The sequence below is a fragment of the Pan troglodytes genome, chromosome 1 (genome assembly GCF_028858775.2).
Source record: "Pan troglodytes isolate AG18354 chromosome 1, NHGRI_mPanTro3-v2.0_pri, whole genome shotgun sequence".
In the NCBI taxonomy this organism is placed as follows: Eukaryota; Metazoa; Chordata; class Mammalia; order Primates; family Hominidae; genus Pan; species Pan troglodytes.
Genome location: NC_072398.2, coordinates 13,564,823 through 13,586,854, shown reverse-complemented (window position 1 = coordinate 13,586,854; position 22,032 = coordinate 13,564,823). Strand labels below are relative to the sequence as shown.

The window sequence follows — 22,032 nt, the reverse complement described above, 5'->3', positions numbered from 1 at the left end:
AACCCTGAAGGATATTATATTAAATGAAATAAGCCATGCACTGGACAAATACTGCATGATCCCACTTATATGTGGAGTGTAAAAAAGTCAAACTTATAGAAATAGAGAGTAAAATGGTGGCTACCTGAGGCTGTGGAGTGGTGAGATTAGAGAGATGTTGGTCAAAGGACACAAAGTTTCAGGGCTGGCTGCGGTGGCTTAGGCCTGTAATCCCAGCACTTTGGGAGGCCAAGGCAGGCGGATCACCTGAGACCAGGAGTTTGAGACCAGCCTGGCCAACATGGCGAACCCCGTCTCTACTAATAATACAAAAATTAGCTGGACGTGGTGGTGCACACTTGTAATCTCAGCTACTCGGGAGGCTGAGGCAGGAGAATTGCTTGAACCCGCGAGGCAGGGGTTGCAGTGAGCCGAGATCATGCCGTTGCACTCCAGCCTGGGTGACAGAGCAAGACTCCATCTCAAAAAAAAAAAAAAAATTCAGTTAGAAGAAATAAATTCGAGAGGTTTATTGCACATCATGGTGACTACAATTAATAACAATGTATTGTATACTTGAAAATTGCTAAGAGAATAGGTTTTAAGTGTTCTCACCACAAAAAACTAAGTATGTGAGAGAATACATACATTAAATGGCTTGACTTAGCCATTCCACAATGTATGCCTATGTCAAAACTTCATGTTGTACACCATAAATATACACCATCCCCCTCGGTACTGTCGTCGTGATAGTGAGTGACTTTAATTTTTACTTGTCAAAGTAAATACATTAATTAAAAAAAACCCAGAAAACAAGTGCTGGTCAGGATGTGGAGAAACGGGAATTCCTGTGCACTGCTGGTGATGACGTGACGTGATGAAGCCCCTGTGTAAGCAGCGTGACAGTTCCTCCAAAGGCTGAACATAAGGCCGGGCACGGTGGCTCAGGCCTGTAATCCCAGCACTTAGGGAGGCCGAGACAGGCAGATTACCTGAGGTCAGGAGTTCGAGACCAGCCTGGCCAACATATAGTAAAACCCTGTCTCTACTAAAAACAAAAATTAGCTGGATGTAGTGGCTCATGCCTGTAATCCCAGCTACTTGGGAAGCTGAGGCAGGAAAACCACTTGAACTCAGGAGGCAGAGGTTGCAGTGAGCTGAGATCATGCCACTGCACTCCAGCCCGGGCAACAGAGTGAGACTCCATCTCTCAAAAAAAAAAAAAAAAAAAAAAAAGGTAAAAAGGTTGAACATAGAGTTACCATATGATCCAGCAATTCCACTTGTGGGTACCCAAAGGAACCAAAGTAAAGACTCCAACAGATACCTGCACACCCATGTTCCTAACAGCATTATTTACAATAGTCCAAAGGTGGAGATAACCCAAGTGTCCATCAATGGATGAATGGATAACAAAATGTGGTCTATCCATGCAATGGAATACAACTCAGCCCTGAAAAGGAATGATGTTCTGATACAGGCTACAACATAGATGGATCTTGAGGATGATAAGTTAAGTGAAATAAGACAGGAACAAAAAGATAAATACTGTATGATCCCACTTATATGAGATACCTAGCGTAGACAGATTCACAGAGGAAAAAGGTAGAACGGTGGTCACCAGGGATGGGCAGGGCGAATGGGGAGTTGGCACTGAATGGGTACAGAGTTTCTGTGTGGGAAGATGAGAAAGTTCTGGAGGTGGATGCTGGTGATGGTTGCACAATATTGTGAATGTACCTAATACTGATGAATTGAATTGTACATTTAAAAATGGTTAAAATGATAAATTGTATGTTATATATATTTTACCACAACTAAAAAAATTAATGTTCAAGGTTGTCCAAGCAAGAAAAAAACAAAAACAAAAACCACCCACGTGTGCTCACGCATCTTTGGCACAGATGTGGTTCCTAGGTTCAGCTCTCTCCTCAGGCATTGTCTCTTCAATGACAACATTCTGTTTCCACCAACTCTGTTTCTGAACCAAATCTGACACAGCTGTCACTGGCCTACTCCCTGGAATTACCACAGGATCTGAATTAGCCTCTGGCAGGCCCCCGAGGAATCTTGCATTCACGTTTCCATTACGGCCAGCACAGCAACATGGCGGCCTATCCCGTTTTTTTTTTTTCCTGAGATGGGGTCTTGCTCTGTTGCCCAGGCTGAAGTGCAGTGGCACAATCTTGGCTCACTGCAAACTCCACCTCCTGGGTTTAAGTGATTCTTCTGCCTTAGCCTCCCAAGTAGCTGGGATTACAGGCACACGTCACCAGACCCAGCTAATTTTTGTATTTTTTAGTAGAGATGGGTTTTCACCATGTTGGCTAGGCTAGTCTCGAACTCCTGACCTCAGGTGATTCACCTGCCTCGGCCTTCCAAAGTGCTGGGATTACAGGTGTCAGCCACCACATCTGGCCTGCCTATCCCTTTGATTGAGTATCACCTGAGTAACTGATATGGTTTGGATCTGTGTCTCTGCCCAAATCTCACGTCAAATTGTAATCCCCAGTGTTGAAGGTGGGGCCTGGTGGGAAGTGATTGGACACGGGGGTGGTTTCTCATGAAGGGTTTAAAACCATCTCCCTTGGTACTGTTGTTGTAATAGTGAGTGAGTTCTCAAGAGATCTGGTTGTTTAAAAGTGTGTAGCACCTAGGGAGGCCGAGGCGGGCGGATCACGAGGTCAAGAGATTGAGACCATCCTCGCCAACACGGTGAAACCCTGTCTCTACTAAAAATACAAAAAATTAGCCGGGCGCGGTGGCGGGCGCCTGTAGTCCCAGCTACTCGGGAGGCTGAGGCAGAAGAATGGCGTGAACCCGGGAGGCGGAGCTTGCAGTGAGCCGAGATCACACCTGGGCGACAGAGCGAGACTCCGTCTCAAAAAAGAAAAAAAAAAAAGGTGTGTATCGCCTCCCCCTTCTCTCTCTTTCTCCTGCTATGTAAGATGTGCCTGCTTACCCTTCACCTTCTGCCATGATTTTCAATTTCCTGAGGCCTCCACACCCTCCGCCCTGAGAAGCCAAGCAGATACCGGCATCATGCTTGCTGGACCACCTGTGGAACCACAGGCCAATTAAATCTCTTTATAAATGACCCAGTCCCAGGGATTTCTTTACAGCAATGTGAGAATGAACTCCTACAGTAACTCATTTGTCTTTGACTTTCCTCTTTCTTTTAGTGACAGTGTGTGTGCCTAAGTGACTCTTGAAGACGCCTTCATTCTTGAAGACACCCGGTCCTCACAGGGGCTCCTGGGGCGGTGTCTGTGGCAGGTGAAGATGCTATTGCAGAATTTATCTTCCTTGCCAGAAGAGAATGCCTGGGCAAAGGAGAACTGCCTTATAGCCCAAACTGGGGCCCACTGTCTTTTCAGGTCTCTGGCCATGGGGCTTGACAGTTGGATTCTAACGTCTCTCTCCCTAGTGCCTCCCACGTTTACTCTCCATGTTCTGTTGATTTTCTTGGTGTGTTTGCCTCCCCGATCGCATCTTTGCTGTCTGCTCCACACTGTACCCGATTTCCGCCCCTCCTTGCCTCTCTTGATTACTCAGAGCTTCAACTACCTCCTCACCTCTGACAACTCCGTCTATTGCTTACAGGTTGGTTCACCTCACACACCTGTCACCTCATGGCTGTGGCTTCCGCACCTGTGTGCATGGCGCTCTCCTCCCATAGCTCTCTTCCCAGCACAACCTGCAGCTCCTCCTGCTGCCCAGCTGCTCCACACGAGCTGTGATTAGCTCACACCGGCCTTTCCTCCTCCATTATCAGCTCAGAGCCAGCCATAGCTCACAACTCCGAGAAGGCTTCCCTGAGCCATACGGAGGAGACCGTCGCCTTCACATTTCTCTCCCAGGACCCTTCAAGTGTAGATTAGGTGCTCAGCAATGCCTTTCACTGCAGTCCTCATCCTTTTTCCTGTCTGCACTTCTGGAGCACGGGATGCCTGCAGCTTTCATTTGAAACCCCTTTCTATGCTATTGGGACCCGCTGTGTCTTAGAATTGTTTTCTGGGTTCTAAACTTGCTCCCTCCTCTAGTCTAGAGACCAAGGACTGACATGTAACTTGCAGTTGGTATCGGTATGTATGAGATGTAGATGCTCTAGTAACACGGGTCCGGTGATACTGACTTACATCACGCCGGATTCCTTCCTTGCTTCATATACCCTCACGTAACTTTCCGTGCATATTTTCTGCCTCCTTGGAGAGGTTGTACCCCCAGAGCTCCAGGGGAAAAGAATAACTGTCCACACAGAGGCGAGTATTGGTGCTATCCAGCCATACACTAGCATGAGGGGAGGGGTCAGGGAGGCTCTGTCCATAGAAGGCTTCAGGAGTCGCCCGTTGCCATGGATTCTGTGTTTTTTGAATCCCAGATGCCCAGGTGAGACCTCTGATTTGTGTTCCCCAAGACCACAGACACATGGAGCTTCCTGGCATCAGGTTCCTGACACCAGAGTTGGGGTTCCTTTCAACTCTATTACAGTCAACGAGCGCCATGCTCACGGACTCGTTCAGAGCCACATGCTTTGCCTGGCCTCCTGCTCACCTCTGAGTGGCATCTGGAGAAGAGGTGGCTTCATCTTGCTGCAGTCCTCCCAGCGTGGAGAGACCTGCACTCATCAGTGAAATGAATACAACGGGAGGTGTCTGGAACCTTTCTTCATTTTCCCCAAAGGAATATGTGACACACCCAGGCATGGTTCAGAGCTCCACCCTCAACAATAATCCTGTCAAAATATCCGATGTTGTTGAACCTCAAAGGCACTGTATCACAGCAGAAAAGTGATTGATCTCATTGCTAAACTCTCTTTCTTGCTTATTGGCATGACAACGGAGCTAAATAGAGCCGAGATGAATTATGAGTCTATTTTTGGAGACTCCTTACGGAATTCATGCACACTGTGTATTTTGCATCCTTTGAATCCTTGGGCACACTTAGAACTGTGAAGCAAACACTCATTTGTAAATGTTACAGCTGCCAAGGTTGGCTGCATGCTCTGCTGGGTGACGTGTTAACTCTCTCTCACAAGTCTGCTTTGGAAGCAGGAGGAATGTTTTGAGCTGAGCTTCGGGCGGAGGGTGGGGCTGACGCATGCATGCTTACCTTGACCCTGTCCATACAGGCTTCCATCTTTAGCTGCTCCACAGCTTTCCTGGCTTGGGAGATGCTAGTGGTGCTGTTATTAGACATGCCCTCTTTCATTCTACTGCCCCTAGAAGTAACCAAAGTAAAAGGGTTAGAAGAGCTGCTCTTCCAAGGATAGGGGAACCCCACCTCCCACCACCTACAGCTTCTCTGTCCAAGCCAGGGAGCATCTGGGAGCATGGACAGCATTTGGTAGAAAACCCTCCTGGGATAAGAGAAAGGAATGCCTCATTCGAATAAGAGGAGCAAGACATGATGCTTTTGTTTGGAAAAACTTTCTCAGTCCTGGGGACAGTGAGAAGAGAACAGAAGGTTCCAGAATGACTTCTCCATCACCCCCCCCACTGCCACCACCATCACCACCACGACCATAAGTAATGCTTGGACATTCGTATAGTGCTTTGTGAGTCATCATTCACCTTCACACACATTTGCTCATTCATTGCTCTAGCAGCCCATACAGTTGGTGGGACAATATTAATTTCTATTTTGCAAAGGAAGAAAGTGCAAAAATCAGAGAAATTAAACCAATAGCCAAAGATCCTACAGCCAACATTTGTGGATCCAGAACTCAAACTCAAAGCTTTGAAGCCTAGCTGAGTGTCTCAAATGGCCTCTCCTAACAATCTATGGCTCATAACACACATTTCTAATGAATAAAATTGCTTTATTAATTTTAATTTGTTGTCCTTCCAAAAAGCTTACAGACTTTGTGTTGAGAGTTTGTTTTCAACAATAAACACACACACAAACACACACTCTCTCTCTCTCTTTCTTCCCTATCCCAAGCATAGATTTATTTTCTAGAGGGAGGCAGAAGAAATTCTCCCTAACCCTACACACATTGATGCCCCGTGACTAAGACCAGTGTAGTGCTACCTGTTTCACAGAAAGCATGTGCTACACACATCACAATTGCCCCGTCTAATGAGAATCTGCTTCAAAGGAAGCCTAAAACTAAAGCCTGAGAGCTGGGGACAGGTCACTGAGAGCAGAAACACAAGTGACACTGGCTCCCAAAGGTACAGATGAGGTGGGAGGAGGCCCTGGCCACCATCTTTTATTCGTCTGCTTCTGTTTATATTTTATTTCAGTTTTAGGTTTTTTTCCCACCTCACAACTGTTGGACTTTATTGTATTAATTTAATTGAGTATGTAAAGCAGCAACCATACTTTCAAAGTTAAAATGATGCAAATTGATATTCACACAAGTGTCACTTTCACTGCCCATTCCAATCCTTTTCTCCCCTCCCACCTACCTCCTATGGGCAACCAATCACACTGGACTCCAGTCTATTCTTTCCTATGCTTCTTTTTTCTCCTTCCTTCCTTCCCTCCCTCCTTCCCTTCCTCCCTCCCTCCGGTCTTCCTTCCTTCCCATCACGTTGGACTCCAGACTATTCTTTCCTATGCTTCTTTTTCCTTTTCCTTTCCTTTCCTTTCCTTCCCCTTCCCTTCTTCCTTCCTTCTTTTTGAGATAGGGTCTCTGTCATCCAAGCTGTAATGCAGTGGCGCAATCACAGCTCACTGCAGCCTCAAACTCCTGGGCTCAAGCGATCCTCCTGCCTCAGCCTCCTGAGTAGCTGAGACTACAGGTGTGTGCCGCCATGCCTGGCTAATTAAAAAAATTTTTTTTGTAGAGACTGGGCGGGCCTATGTTTCCCAGGCTGGTCCTGTGTTTATTTTCTTAGAAAGTAAGCAGTTACATATATGTTTTCTTATTTCTCCTTCTTTCTTACACAAAAAGATAACGTGTGTGTGCTTTTGAACTTTGTTTTTATATTTAACAATACATTTTAGAAAGCACCACATATTAGTTCATTGATATGCAAAAAAGATCATACTCATTCTTTCTTAGAACTACATACTACAATACTCCACTGTGTGGATATACTGTATATTTTTCAATCCATATATTTACGGGCATTTACATATTCTCATATTATTGTGGGGGTGTGTCTTCAAGGTACATTTCTGGAATTACTGGGTCAAAGGTAAATGCATATTTACTTTTGTGATATATTACCAAATTCTATAAGGTAACATTTTGATAATTTTTGCATCAAGATTCTTAAGTAATTTTGGAATTCAGTACTATTCTTAATAAATTAAGTCATTTAATGCTACCTTCACCTGGTTTAAATATCAATGTTATACTTGCTTCATACAAAACATTTAGAATTTTTAAGAAATTTTCTATTTGGCCAGTAGGTTAGTGTATGGGACCCACTCCCTCTGTGGGTTTTATCACATATGAACTAATTCTCTGGCCCAGAAAGGCATAATGGCAACTACATTTGTCCAAAGGCAATTTTTGAAAAGTAAAATATTCTTGTTAGAAGACAGATCAGCCACCCAAATCAGAGTTTAATAGATGTGTGTCCTTATCTTAGTTTGGAACTTTAACTCAACAACAAGGGAAGGAGAATCACGACAAGTTGGGAGCTTTGAAATCCAAGGAACATCCCCTTCACCCCCCACTCTGCAGAACTGTGCACGCGTTCCTGCACGTGTTGGTGTGTCCTTGGGTGTGTCTGTGTGTGCCCACGTGCCTGCTCGTGAAGGCCTTGTGCCAGTCTGTGTGTGTGTGTGCTGATGTGTGTCTGCGTTGCTGTGTGTCTACACAAAATGAGGGAGGAGACACAGTCTAGTTCCCAACCCTTCCCAGATGATGCAATGAAAAAAGGACCCTGATGTGATTTGGATGTTTGTTCCCTCCAAATCTCATGATGAAATGTGATTCCCAATGTGGGAGGTGGGTCCTGGTGGGAGGTACTGGGTCATGGGGCCAGATCCCTCAGGAAGGGCTCAGCGCCACCCTTTGGTGATGAGTGAAAGTCACTCTGAGTTCATACAAGACCTGGTTGTTTAAAAGTGTGTGTCGCCTTCCTGCTGTCTCTCTTGCTCCCAACTCTTGCTATGTGATAGTATGGCTCCCCCTTCACCTTCTGCATGAGTGGAAGCTTCCTGAGGCCTCACCAGGAACAGATGCTGGCTGCCATGCTTCCTGTACCACCTGCAGGACCATAAGCCAATTCAACCTCTTTCCTTTAGAAATTACCTAGTGTCAAGTATTCCTTTACAGCCACACAAAACAGCCTACTACAGACCCTACAGTGACTGCCTTCAAATCTTGATCCTGCTCTCCCCATTCTAGACTCCATCCCTCTCGCCCCTTATCTTTGACTTGGGCATTTAGGAGTTGGGGGAGGTTCAGGGGAGGAGGAGGTAGAGTTTGGGATCAGCAGGGGTGAAGCCAAGAGGACATGGAGCAGGGCAAAGGGAGGAGGGGAGGGCTCTGCACTGTGTGTGAGGGAGTCTGTGGTGAGCAGGAGTGTGTGAAAGTGTGGGGTGGGGGTGAGCGTGTGAGAGTGTGGGGGTGTGTGTGACAGAAAGTATGTGTGAGGCTGTGGGTGAGTGTGGGTGTGGGGTGTGTGTGATGACAGTGTATGTGAGCGTGTGGGTTGGGGTGAGTGTGTGTGAGGGTTAGGGCTGTGTGTGAGCATGTATGAGGGTCGGGGTGGGTGTGTGTGTGAGAGAGTGTGTGTGTGAGCATGTGTGAGGGGTGGGGGTGAGTGTGTGTATGAGGGTGGGTGAGCGTGTGTGAGGGTATAGGGTGGGGGTGTGTGTGAGAAAGTGTGGATGAGGGGGTGGGGGTGTGTGAATGTGAGGTGGGTGTGTTGTGGGTGTGTGTCAGGGTGTGGGTTGGGGTTGTGAGTGTGGGAGGGTATGGGGTGGCGGTGAGCGTGAGTGTGGGAGGGCATGGGGTGGGGTGTGTGAATGTGGGGTGGATGTGTGAGAGTGTGGGTGTGTGTGGGTGTGTGTCAGGGTGTGGGGTGGGGGTGAGCATGAGTGTGGGAGGGTGTGGGGTGGGGGTGTGAGTGTGGGAGAGTGTGGGGTGGGGTGAGCGTGAGAGGGTGTGGGGTGAGAGTGTGGGAGGGTGTGGGGTGGGGGTGAGTGTGAGTGTGGGAGGGTGTGGGGTGGGGGTGAGCATGAGTGTGGGAGGGTGTGGGGGTGAGTGTGGGAGGGTGTGGGGTGGGGGTGAGCATGAGTGTGGGAGGGTGTGGGGGTGAGCATGAGTGTGGGAGGGTGTGGGGGTGAGTGTGAGTGTGGGAGGGTGTGGGGGTGAGTGTGAGTGGGAGGGTGTGGGGTGGGGGTGAGCATGAGTGTGGGAGGGTGTGGGGGTGTGTGTGGGAGGGTGTGGGGTGGGAGTGTGAGTGTGGGAGGGTGTAGGGTGGGGTGTGAGTGTGGGAGGGTGTGGGGTGGGGTGTGTGAGTGTGTGGGGTGGATGTGTGAGCGTGGGTGTGCGGGTGTGTGTCAGGGTGTGGTGTGGGTGTGAATGTGGGAGGGTGTTGGGTGTGTGTGACTGGGGATGTGCGTGAGAGTGTTGGGTGTCTGTGTGTGAGGGTGTGTGTGGGTGTGGGTCACGGTTTAGGGTGGGGGTGAGTGTGGGAGTGTGTGGGGTGGGGGTGTGTGTGAGGGTAAGGGTGTGTGTGAATACAGACATGTCTGAGCATGTGGGGTGAATGTGTAAGTGTATGGAGTGTGTGTGTGGGGGGTGTGTGTGTCTGGAGTGTGAGTGTGTGAGTGTGTGGGTATAAGTGTGAGTGTGCGTATGAGTCCTTGAGGATGTGTGCACATGTGCACAGGTGGGTCATGTGGCGGGGAGGGAACAGCTAACGTTACCGGGGGAAGCAGCAGAGCCGACTCTCAGTCCCGTCAGGCCCCTGCAGCTGCGCCCGCCTCTCTCCCTCCCAGGCGCTGTTTAGACGGCCCTGATCCCTCAGCCCTTCCTCATTCTTCTGCTGTTCAACAAGGGCTCGTTTTCCACACACCCTACCCTTTCCACAGAGGAGAGTTCTGGCTGGAGGCTTCCTGTGGGAAGGTCCCACCAGCGCACTGTGCTTTCCTTGTGTCCAGGAGATAAAATAAGCGGGTGGGTGACCCTCTGGGGGTTCCATCCCTCCATGGCCTCCCTTTCAGGCCCTCCATGTGTGTCCACCCTCCAGCCCATGTCTGCCACCCACAGCCGAGGCCCCTGGACCTGGCCCCCAGCGGGGGCTGTGCTCTCGGACCCCAGCCTCTCCCTCAGCCCCTTCTCTGCTGCTTCCTCCTCCCCTGGCTCCATACTTAGCCTCAACAGCATGACCCAACTACCACCACTGTCTCCCAAGAGCCGTCTGCTTCTCTGGCCCTTTCCTCTGTCCCTACAACCTGCTTCGGTATGGACCCAACTCCTCCCCTCTCCACACTCACTGAGGGGCTGCTCAGCGCTGCTGGAGAGACCCCCCCCACTAAACTCTGCCCATCAGACATCCACAATCCAGCCTCTGCGAGGCCCTCAGAGCTACCTGGCAATAGGACTCCTTGCCCCAAATCATCTCCCCCTCCCTTCATCCTCTTCTTCCAGTCTCCATCACTTCCTCATCACCTCTGACCTTTCCTCCTCAGCAGAGGACCTCAGCCCCTCTGTCTACACAGAATGGCCATTAGGAGAGAACTTTCCTTAATGTTCCCCACCCCACCTACTCCACTCCACACCCACATCGATCCTTGCCTCCACTCAGGGCAGCAGCTCTTCCTCCACAGCAGAGCCTGTAGGACGCCACCCACAGCTGCTCCCGACTTGCTGCCCTGCCGGCAGGGCCCTCCTTCCTCCCCAGGGGCTGACAATGGCATACTCACTTTCTTGCCTCCCTTGCTGTAAGGCCAGAGCACGTGTGTCAGGAACATGGCTGTGCTTTGGTCAAGGATAGGCTGAGGTAAACATCCAGAGTGACTCAGCAAGTTTAGAGCGCAGGCGTATAACTCCACTTGTCATCACAGCCATATAGCCATAACATCGGAAGGCTCATCATTTGGCTCTAAGCCACTATTGTTTGTAAAAGCTATTATTGCCCTGCTGACACTGTACAGGCACGCTGGCGCCCAGAGAAAGAGCCAAAGCTGTCCATTTTGCAGGCAGACAGGGGGAGCCAGGGCACAGCATGGTTCAGCTCGTGCCCAGAGAGAGAAAGAGTTAAGCTGCTGACCCTGAAGGCAGGGGAGAGTCGGCCATGCAGCTATGTGTGGGAGCTGGCTGCTGAGAGGAGCCACAAAGCCAGAGCAGACAGCCGAGTCAAGGTGGACAGTGTGAGAGAGCTGGTGTGAGTCAGCTGCTGATGAGAGACCTGCTGAGTAAAACTACATTTCACCTGCTTATGGCCCCAGGAGTGTTCCTTTGGCTACCTGCCCATCCACCCACTCCCCCTCGAACCTCAGCATGGGCTGGAACCTGACCCCAAGCAGGGCATTTGGTATAGTTGTGAACCTGACAACGTGACCTTGTCACGTTGGGACACCAGGGGAAATCTGCAGGGACTCATAGGGAGGGTTTTCCTCCCCGACGGAGGAACAAGGGGAGAAAACTGTCTTTGGCCACCTTGAGTTGTGTTTGCGGCTGCCAGAGCCATAAAACCACTGGGGAATCAACCAAGGACACGGTCACTAGGCTAGTGGAGAAAATGACCTGGATCCTTGAGCTGGGTGGGTCCTTGGAAGTCTATTCCGATCCTTGAAATGAGATAATGTACTCCTCATGGTTCAGGCCATATTTGTTGGGTCATCTGTCACTTGCAGCTGAAGGCATCTTCTCAGCCAAGGCTAACACTTCACAGGTCAGTAGACCGCTCCCCTCCCCAAGGGATCTGCCCTACACTCACCCCTCCATCCTGTAATGTCCACGTCTCTGGCGCTTTTCCTCCTCAGAATATGCAAATATATTTATGCAATTTGCACCTGACCATCTTAAAACAAGCAACAACATCAACAGTCTTCCCTCCCTGCAATCTTCTGCATTCTTGCTTAAGGAGGTGGAGAGGCTGGGTGTGGTGGCTCATGCCTGTAATTCCAGCACTTTGGGAGGCCGAGGTGGGTGGATCACCTGAGGTTAGGAGTTTGAGACCAGCCTGACCAATATGGTGAAATCCCCTCTTTACTAAAAATACAAAAATTAGCCAGGCATGGTGGTGGGTGCCTGTAGTCCCAGCTACTTGGGAGGCTGAGACAGGAGAATTGCTTGAACCTGGAAGGCAGAGGTTGCAGTGAGCCAAGATTGCGCCACTGCACTCCAGCCTGGGTGACAGAGTGAGACTGTCTGAAAAAAAAAAGAAGGTGGAGAGGTAACCACAGATTCCCATGAGAGGCCCCTCAGTAACTAAAGGAAGAGATTCTAATGTAAGGATGAAAAGCCATCTTTCGGGAGCACTGGGTAAACAGGCCTGCTCCACGGTCTCTGCTCTGCTGCCCTCGGCTCACCCTGATTGTGTCCAGGACAGTCACTCTTGTTGCCTGGAGTGATCCTTAAGCGATTTCATGTGTGCGTGTTTGTGTTTTCTCTCTCCAAGGGGCCGCTCTGGCTTCTCCCAGCACTGTGGCCCTGCACACCTGGACGTCCGTATTTTACAATCTCCCAGGCTGATTCTGGCCCGTACCAAAGGCAGAGCACCACTGCTGGCTGTGAGCCGCTTCTACTTCGTGATTCCTTAGTGTCCACCAAATTACCTTGCATGGGACACATAGGGTGTCTCATGTACCTTAGGGGCTGTCTCAACTAGTCCTTTTTGAATTTTAACGTGCATATGAATCACCTGAGGATTTTAAAATGCAGATTTTGATCGAGTGGCTCTGGGGTAGGGGCTGAGATCCTGCGCTTCTAACGAGCTTCGTGAGGCTGCTGGTCCACGGACCACACTTTGAGTAGCAAGGCTCTGAATCACTGACTGTTGGTATTGCAGGGGAACATGGAGGTCCGGTTCCAATCCTCTTATTTTTCAGATAAGGAAATATATTCAAGGAGGTTAGATAACATAATTTCCCAGAGCTCCTCAGCAGGAGTGGAAGGAAGCACTGCTCTGCCACTGCTCCCGGCTCATTACCCACCTTGGTCTAGTGGCGCTTAGGATTTCATCCCCCACACTTGGTCTGTCCTGCTCTCCTGGAACAGACTCATCCCCTGGGTGATCCTAACCTTGCTTAACCTGGGAGTGAGATGTCAGGAGGGAGCCCCTTCCCTGAGGTGGGCAAAAAACGCAGGAAATCCCTGGTGGGGGAAAAGGTAATGGTTTTTGCCAATGGCGCTCAAGACAACCACATGCTTTGAAGATAGAGCCCTATAAGAAGGTTTTGGAGGTCCTGCTTCCCCTACCTGGCCAGGTACCCTTTAGGCTCCACCTGAATAACGCCCCTGCCTTTCTGAGACTGTCTGGATGCTGTATGTACTTCCATGGGGACTCAGGTATGTCTCCCTGCACAGACATTCATGCATCTGCACATCCCACCTGGACCCAAGAAGAAAAACGGAAGTAGGGACAGAGAGGAGCTGCAACAAATCTCCACACGCACACTGGCTACCGGCAACACTGACTGGGCTCTCGGCTTTCCAGAAGATGAGGCAAGGGGGAAAAGGGACCATTTGCTTAGGGGTGGCACCTGGGGCCACGTGCTCACACAGCTCTTTCTTCCCAGGTATACAGGAATGTGCTTATGCACATAGGTCGCACCGGGGGTTTCTTGAGATGCAGCAGAGAACCCGTTGTAGGGGTCTGTGAGACCCTCAGCAGGGAAATAAAGGAAAATCTTGAGTTCCTTCAAGGGAAATTCCAAGCTAGCAACAAGTTAGCCCTGAGAAGTAAATAAGTGACTTGATAAGCAAGAAGGTAATAGTAGCTTAAAACAATAGCCAAGGAAGCTAGAATTACGAGATGTTTGGTTTCCCTATAGAAACTAAAGATAACATCTTAACATATGTCTCTGAGTTGTTTTTCAGAAACCCGGCCCCCTACGGAATGAATCAGCTGGCACAAAGACCTCAGATGAGGGGGAACTGAGGACTCAACTCTGACCGCCGCTTTTGGTTCTAAGTTTCTTCCTGGGCCGGGTACAGTGACTCACACTTGTAATCCCAGCACTTTGGGAGGCCGAGGCAGGTGGATCACTTGAGATCAGGAGTTCGAGGCCAGCCTGGCCAACATGGTGAAACCCCATCTTTACTAAAAATACAAAAAAAATTAGCCAGGCATGGTGGCACGTGCCTGTAATCCCAGCTACTCAGGAAGCTGAGGCAGGAGAATTGCTTGAGCCTGTGAGGCACAGGTTGCAGTGAGCCAAGATCACACCACTGCACTCCAGCCTGGGTGACAGAATGAGACTCTTATCTCTAAATAAATAAATAAATTTCTTCCTGAGGGTCCTGGAGGGAGTCCTGCCCACAAGCCAGAGCTAACATTTTTTTGCTGACCCCAACATTTTAAACAAAGCTTCTTTTCCTTAAGTGATTGCAAATCAGAAGATCTTTAAATCCATCCACGACCTGTAAGCCCTGGCTTGAAGATAGCCGCCCTTTTCGGTCAAAACCACTGTGCAACCACCATGTGTCGATTTTACAATCTTACCTGTAACTTCTTTCCTGAAATGTACCCCCGACTTTAAAAACCCTTACCTGCAAGCTACTGGTCAGGATTTGAGCATGAGCCGCCGGGTCCTCCTTGCTTGGTGTCCAGCAATTAAACACCCTCCTTTCTTCCACTGCAAAACCTCGGTGTGGATATCTGGTCTTACCACGCTGGGCAAGCAGACCCCGGTTTGCTCTGTAACACTTTTTTTTTTTTTTTTTTTGAGATGGAGTCTTGCTCTTTTACCCAGGCTGGGAGTGCAGTGGTGCAATCTCTGCTCACTGCAACATCCACCTCCCAGGTTCAAGCGATTCTCCTGCCTCAGCCTCCTGAGTAGTTGGGATTACAGGTGCATACCACTACGCCCGGCTAATTTTTGTATTTTTAGTAGAGATGGGGTTTCACCATGTTGGCCAGGCTGATCTTGAACTCCTGACCTCAGGTCATCCACCCGTCATGACCTCCCAAAGTGCTGGAATTTCAGGCATGAGTGCCTGCATCCGACCATGCTCTGTAAAATTCGGATGGGCTGCATCTTGCAGCACACAACTCAGTAAATACAAAGTTGGGGCTGGGAGACCAATGCAAGGCGGTTCCATCCCCAGTGCTTCTGACCTGACCTGACTCAGGGCACAGTACTTCGAATTTCTGGAAGCCAAATGTCATTGTGCCTTTGCAGCCATCCTCCCCAACTACGACTTCTGTCCATGAGCAGTTGGTAAGTATCTGGAGGCAGACTACAGCCGGCCTTCCGGACAATGCCCAAAAGACAGCTGTGTCCGGAATTGGTGGGTTCTTGGTCTCACCAACTTCAAGAATGAAGCTGCGGACCCGCGCCGTGAGTGTTACAGTTCTCAATTCTTAAAGGCGGCGTGTCCGGAGTTTGCTACTGCTGATGTTCGGATATGTTCGGAGTTTCTTACTTCTGGTGGGTTCATGGTCTCGCTGGCTCAGGAGTGAAGCTGCAGAGCTTCACGGTGAGTGTTACAGCTCTTAAGGTGGCGCGTCTGGAGTTGTTCCTTCCTCCCGGTGGGTTTGTGGTCTCGCTGGCTTCAGGAGTGAAGCCGCAGACCTTCGCGGTGAGTGTTACAGCTCATAAAGGCAGTGGGGGCCCAGAGTAAGCAGCAGCAGAATTTGCTGCAAAGAGCAAAAGAACAAAGCCTCCACACCGTGGATGGGGACCCAAGCAGATTACCCCAGCTGGTGCGGGCAGCCTGCTTTTATTCTCTAATCTGGCCCCACCTACCTCCTGCTGAATGGTCCATTTTACAGAGAGCTGATTGGTCTGTTTTACAGAGAGCTGATTGGTCCGTTTTGACAGGGTGCTGATTGGTGCGTTTACAATCCCTGAGCTAGACACAAAAGTTCTCCACGTCCCCACTAGATTAGCTAGATACAGAGTGTCCACACAAAGGTTCTCCAAGTCCCCACCAGCGTAGCTAGATACAGAGTGTCGATTGATGCATTCACAAACCCTGCAAACCCTGAGCTAGACACAGGGTGCTGACTGGTGTGCTTACAAACCTTGAGCTAGATACAGAGTGCCGATTGGTGTATTTACAATCCCTTAGCTAGACATAAAGTTTCTCCAAGTCCCCACCAGACTCAGGAGCCCAGCTGGCTTCACCTAGTGGATCCCATCTGGGGCCGCAGGTGGAGCTGCCTGCCAGTCCCGTGCCATGCGCCCACACTCCTCAGCCCTTGGGTGGTCCATGGGACTGGGCGCCGTGGAGCAGGGGGCGGTGATTGTCCGGGAGGCTCAGGCCGTGCAGGAGCCCATGGTGGTGGGGAGGCTCAGGCATGGTGGGCTGCAGGTCCCGAGCCCTGCCCCGCAGGGAGGCAGCTAAGGCCTGGTGAGAAGTTGAGCACAGCAGCTGCTGGCCCAGGTGCTAAGCCCCTCACTGCCCGGGGCTTGTGGGCCGGCCGCTCCCGGTGCGGGGCCTAAACCCACGCCCACCCAGAACTCACACTGGTCCGCAAGCACAGTGCGCAGCCCCAGTTCCCGCCCATGCCTCTCCCTCCACACCTCCCTGCAAGCTGAGGGAGCCAGCTCCGGCCTTGGCCAGCCCAGGAAGGGGGCTCCCACAGTGCAGCAGAGGGCTGAAGGGCTCCTCAAGTGCTGCCAAAGTGGGAGCCCAGGCAGAGGAGGCGCCGAGAGCGAGCAAGGGCTGTGAGGGTTGCCAGCACGCTGTCACCTCTCACAGCTATCCCTGAGCCTGAAGGGACCCAGCAGCTTAAACTGAGCGTGGGGAGGAAGTGAGTGGTGGACCTCCTTTCATCCTTGCTGAACAAGGAAGCTCACTGCAATAGCATCTCTTTTCCCACAGGGAAGCACACAGCACAGTTCCCCAGCCAAGGCCCAGCAGCCCTCGGGGATGGCTCAGTTCTCCTCCCCTGCTCCCCCAACAGGTGCACATCCATTCACATAGGGGATGACAGGAGGTGGCAAAAGGTTTCTAAGGGCCCCGTGTCTGCCGTGGAGGGTGGGAGAAGGGGACAGGACAGTGATGATTGCTAGAAGAAAATGATGCTGTGAGGACCTGGCCACCATCAAGGATCCTGAGAACTGAGTCTCACCCCGGCCCACACACATGCCCCTGGCGAAGACACCTGCTGTCCTCCTGCCCCTACACAGGGTAAGTCACTCTCCTTACCTGCTGAGAGGCAGCCGTGTGACAGGCCTGGGCAAAGGACAGAGGCTGGCGGTGGCAGCAGCTGTCAGTCGTCAGATGAGAGGTGAATTCAGAGCTTCTGCTTTGAGGTCACCTGAAAGCACAACCAGAGACATGTCTAGAGGTGTGGGGACTCCCTGGCATTGCTCCCAGAGTCCCCATCCACCCTGTCCCATGGTTCCCCTCTCCTCAAGCTCAGCAGCCTTCCCCAAAAGCCTGGGGACTCCATATCAGACCTTGGGGAGATGGGGAGCTCGAGGCAGACAGAGAACCCTCAGATCTGACCCAGAGCAGACTGGAAACAACTTCAGGGCCACAGGCCACCCCGGGCCTCACCAGACTGCTCCCCTGGACCCTGCAAACCTTCATGCCCAGTCGCTCTGCCCCCCAACACAAGGAGCCCCAGCTCCAGCCAAACCTATGCCAAATGGAAACAGGTCACGTGTTTTCTTCTTATAAAAATGTACACTTGGGGCCGGGCGCGGTGGCTCATGCCTGTAATCCCAGCACTTTGGGAGGCCGAGGCGGGCGGATCATGAGGTCAGGAGATCGAGACCATCTTGGCTAACTGGGTGAAACCCCGTCTCCACTAAAAATACAAAAAATTAGCCAGGCGTGATGGTGGGCGCCTGTAGTCCCAGCTACTTGGGAGGCTGAGGCAGGAGAATAGTGTGAACCCGGGTGGCGGAGCTTGCGGTGAGCCGAGATCGCTCCACTGCACTCCAGCCTGGGTGACAGAGCGAGACTCTGTCTCAAAAACAAAAACAAAACAAAAACAAACAAACAAAACACACACACACACACACACACACACACACACACACACACCCCTGGCCGGGCGCAGGGGCTTATGCCTGTAATCCCAGCATTTTGGGAGGCCGAGGTGGGCAGATCAACTGAGGTGGGAAGTTCAAGACCAGCCTGACAAATATGGAGAAACCCTGTCTCTACAAAAAATACAAAATTAGCCAGGCGTGGTGGCACATGCCTGTAATCCTAGCTAGTTGGGAAGCTGAGGTGGGAGAATCATTTGAACCCGAGAGGCAGAGGTTGCGGTGAGCCAAGATCATGCCTGGGCAACAAGAGCAAAAAACAAAACAAAACAAAAAACCACCTATTATTAAAAAATGTGCAGATAAAGAAAATTACAACAAAGAAAATAAAGACCAGTGATAATGCCTTTTCCCAGAGATAACTATGGTTAGCCTATTGATGTATAATATACTTACATGCATTAGAAATTTGATTTCAACCAAAGGACATTTAGCATAGAAGAGATCAGACGACTCGAAAGCTCTTTTTTTTTAATATTTATTTTTTGAGATAGGGTCTCGCTTCGTTGCCCAGGCTGGAGTGCAGTGGAAAAATCACGGCTCACTGTAGCCTTGAACTGGGCTCAAACGAGCCTGCCACCTGAGCCTCCTGTGTAGCTGGGACTACAGGCGTCCACTACCATGCCTGGCTAATTTTTACTTTTTTTTTTTTTATTTTGTAGAGACGGAGTTTCACTATGTTGCCCAGGCTGGTCTTGAACTCCTAGGCTCAAGGGATCCTCCCACCTACGGCCTCCCAAAGTGCTGGGATTACAGCCATGAGCCACTGTGCCTGGCCTTTGAAAGGTTTCTTACAGCCCATTCAAGACTCATAGCCCTGTTCGCCTCCCCTTTGCAGCCATCCTCCGTAACTGTGACTTCTCCAGGACAGTCTCTCCAGGATGGCTGACTCTGGGGTAATGAGTTCATTCCCCAAGGGTTTTCCGAATGCTCTGCCCTACGGCATCCATCTCCGAGGCATCCTAATGAACTTGGAGCAAAGCTAAAAGCACGACAAGAATAAGCTGACAGACCTGTTTGCTCCCCTGGCTAAAATGGAATCCAAATTCATTTTGGCCTCAACTTCAGGGGAGATGGTTTGAAGTTGTGCTTGGTGCATTTTTCTCAGCCTGTGCTATGGTCAGAATGTTTATGTCCCCCCTACCCCCCCAAATTCCTATATTGAAATCCAAAGCCCCAAGGTGATGCTGTTAGGAGGTGGGACCTCTGAGAGGTGGTTAAGTCATGAGGATGGAGCTCTTATGAATGGGACTCATGATCTTGTAAAGAGCTCTGACAGAGATCCAGGAATGCTTTATGTTTTAGGTTTTTTTTGTTTTAATTTGTTTGCTCTGTGTGTGTGTGTGTGTGTGTGTGTGTGTGTGTGTGTGTGTGTATTTTTTTCAGATGGAGTCTCACTCTGTAGCCCAGGCTGGAGTGCAATGGTGCGATCTCAGCTCACTGCAAACTCTACCTCCCAGATTCAAGTGATTCTCCTGCCTCAGCCTCCCAAGTAGGTGGGATTACAGGTGCCCACCACCACACCTGGCTAATTTTTTTTTCTATTTTTGTAGAGACAGGGTTTCACCATGTTGGCCAGGCTAATCTTGAACTCCTGACCTCAGGTGATCCACTCACCTCCCAAAGTGCTGGGATTACAGGCGTGAACCACTGCACCCGGAGTTGGTTTTGTATTTTAATATAACAGTGCTTCTTCTACTTTTCCACCACATTCTGGGGAAAACAGAACCACTGAGGCAACTGGCTTCCCTGACTCTGGCTACCCAAGACCCCACCCAGAGGGCTGAGGTGCTGGATCAAGGCTGTACCTGTAGGTTGCACACTACACTCCCCAGCCCACTGTGGGGAAGCTGTTCTCTACCATCGGTTCCCCAAATTTGGTTGGGATCAGAATCCTCTGGGAATGTACGGAGACTAAGGCCCTGCTCTACCCACCTCCATGACCTTAGAGTTCTGTCTTAGCTCTCTTGGAGATTATGATAAAACCACTGCTCTATAGGCAACCAGAGCTTCTCAGACTTTGCTGTACATCTGAACCACTAGGGGGACTTTTAAGGATCCCGATTCCAGCTGGGTGCAGTGACTCATGTCTGTAATCCCAGTGCTTTGGGAATCTGCAGCGGAGGATTGTTTGAGCCCAGGAGTTCAAGACCAGCCTGGGCAGCACAGTAAGACCCCATCTCTACAAAAAATTTAAAAATTATCTGGGTGTGGTGGCACACGCCTGTGATCCCAGCTATTCAGGAGGCTGAGGCAGGAGGATCGCCTGAGCCTGGAATTTTGAGGCTGCAGTGAGCTGTAATCATGCTACTGCACTCCAGCCTGGGCAACAGAGACCCTTTCTCAAAAAACCCCAAAAATATAAAATTAAAAAAATAAAGATCTTGATGCCCAAGTCAAACCCCAGGCCCTTTAAGCCACAATCTCTGGGGGAGGACTGAGGCATCAGTGGAGGTTGAAGCTTCCCAGGTGATTTTTTTTTTTTTTTTGAGACAGGCTCACTCTGTTGCCCAGGCTGGAGTGCAGTGGTGTGATCTCGGCTCACTGCAACCTTCGACTCCCAGGTTCAAGTGACTCTCCTGCCTCAGCCTCCCAAGTACCTGGGATTACAGGTGCATGCCACCATGCCTAGCTTAATTTTTGTATTTTTAGTAGAGATGGGGTTTCACCATGTTGGTCAGGCTGGTCTTGAACCCCTGACCTCAAGTGATCCGCCTGCCTTGGCCTCCCAAAGTGCTGGGATTACAGGCGTGAGCCACCACACCCGGCCTTCCCAGGTGCTTTTAATGTGCAGCCGCGTTTGAGACACACTGCTCAAGTCTGCATCTAGCTGGAGCGTCCCACACTTTGGTGTGTATGTCATGAAACCCGTATCTCAAGCTCTCACTCAACAGGACTGGCTGGGACCTCGGGGAGGCTGCATGCTGCTACTCACAGCCTGGTGGGAGACATCAGCTTCAGTATCCCCTGGAGCTCGTTAGCAATGCAGAATCTCAGGTCCTACCCAAACCTACGAAGTCAAATCTGCGGGTTTTTTTGTTGTTGTTGTTTGTTTTTCGGTTTTTTTTTTTTTTTTTTTTTTTGAGACAGTCTCGCTTTGTTGCCTAGGCTGGAGTGCAGTGACGCGATCTTGGTTCACTGCAACCGCCGCCTCCCAGGTTCAAGTGAGTCTCCTGTCTCAGCCTCCCGAGTAGCTGGGATTACAGGCGCGAGCCAACACACCTGGCTAATTTTTGCATTTTTAGTAGAGACGGGGTTTCACCATGTTGGCCAGGCTGATAACAAACTCTGACCTCAAGTGATCCGCCCACCTTGGCCTCCCAAAGTGCTGGGGTTACATGTGTGAGGCATTGCACCCAGCCGAATCTGCGTTTTAACCCAGGTGATTCAGGTTTACGTTAGAGTTTGAAAAGTTCTGAGCTAGACCAGCAGGGCCCAGTCCTGCCTTATGCAGGGTCCAAGATGAAGAGCCTGGCTGAAGACACGTGGGTCAGTCATAACAGATGTGGACAGCAGAGTTGCTGTTCTCCTGACCCTTAATGTTATTCACAGCCCCATCAGCTTTTTAGATTCCTCTTTTAGATAACTTACTAACTCTAGAAGCTCTTTGAGAGGCCACACATCAGAAAAGACACTATCAATTTCTCCTTGTCCTCCTGGCATTTGCATAGCATCTTCCATCCAACGCTTGAAATGTATTTCAGATGTCAACCCACCAGCCTACCCCAGGAAGTGATTTTAGACACCTTCCCTGTATCATTGCTATTTCTCAAAATAACACAGATTGTTGGAGCTGATGGGAATTTAGCTCTTGACTGGATTCCTTTATCTGGTTGCGGAAGAAAGCTTTTTTTTTTTTTTTTTTTAGACAGGCAGAGTCTCACTCTGTCGCCCAGGCTGGAGTACAGTGGCACGATCTTGGCACACCACAACCTCCACCTCCTGGGTTCAAGAAATTGTCCT

At 50.2% G+C, this 22,032-nt stretch overlaps 1 protein-coding gene across 3 annotated transcripts in view; it reads right to left on the bottom strand.

Moving 5' to 3' along the window:
- Positions 1–22,032, bottom strand: part of GNG4 (G protein subunit gamma 4) — a 100,571-nt gene that overhangs the window by 27,761 nt on the left and 50,778 nt on the right. For 2 of the 3 annotated variants that reach the window (XM_054660529.2, XM_009441703.5), the window contains exons 2-3: positions 17,219–17,330; positions 5,092–5,200 (exon numbers count right to left, since the gene is read on the bottom strand). In XM_054660529.2, coding sequence (XP_054516504.1) covers positions 5,092–5,190 — 99 coding nt within the window. In that variant the 5' untranslated portion in view covers positions 5,191–5,200; positions 17,219–17,330. Of the gene's footprint in view, positions 1–5,091; positions 5,201–10,818; positions 10,917–17,218; positions 17,331–22,032 lie in introns of those variants that run through there. The other variant, XM_009441704.4, reaches the window with a different exon arrangement.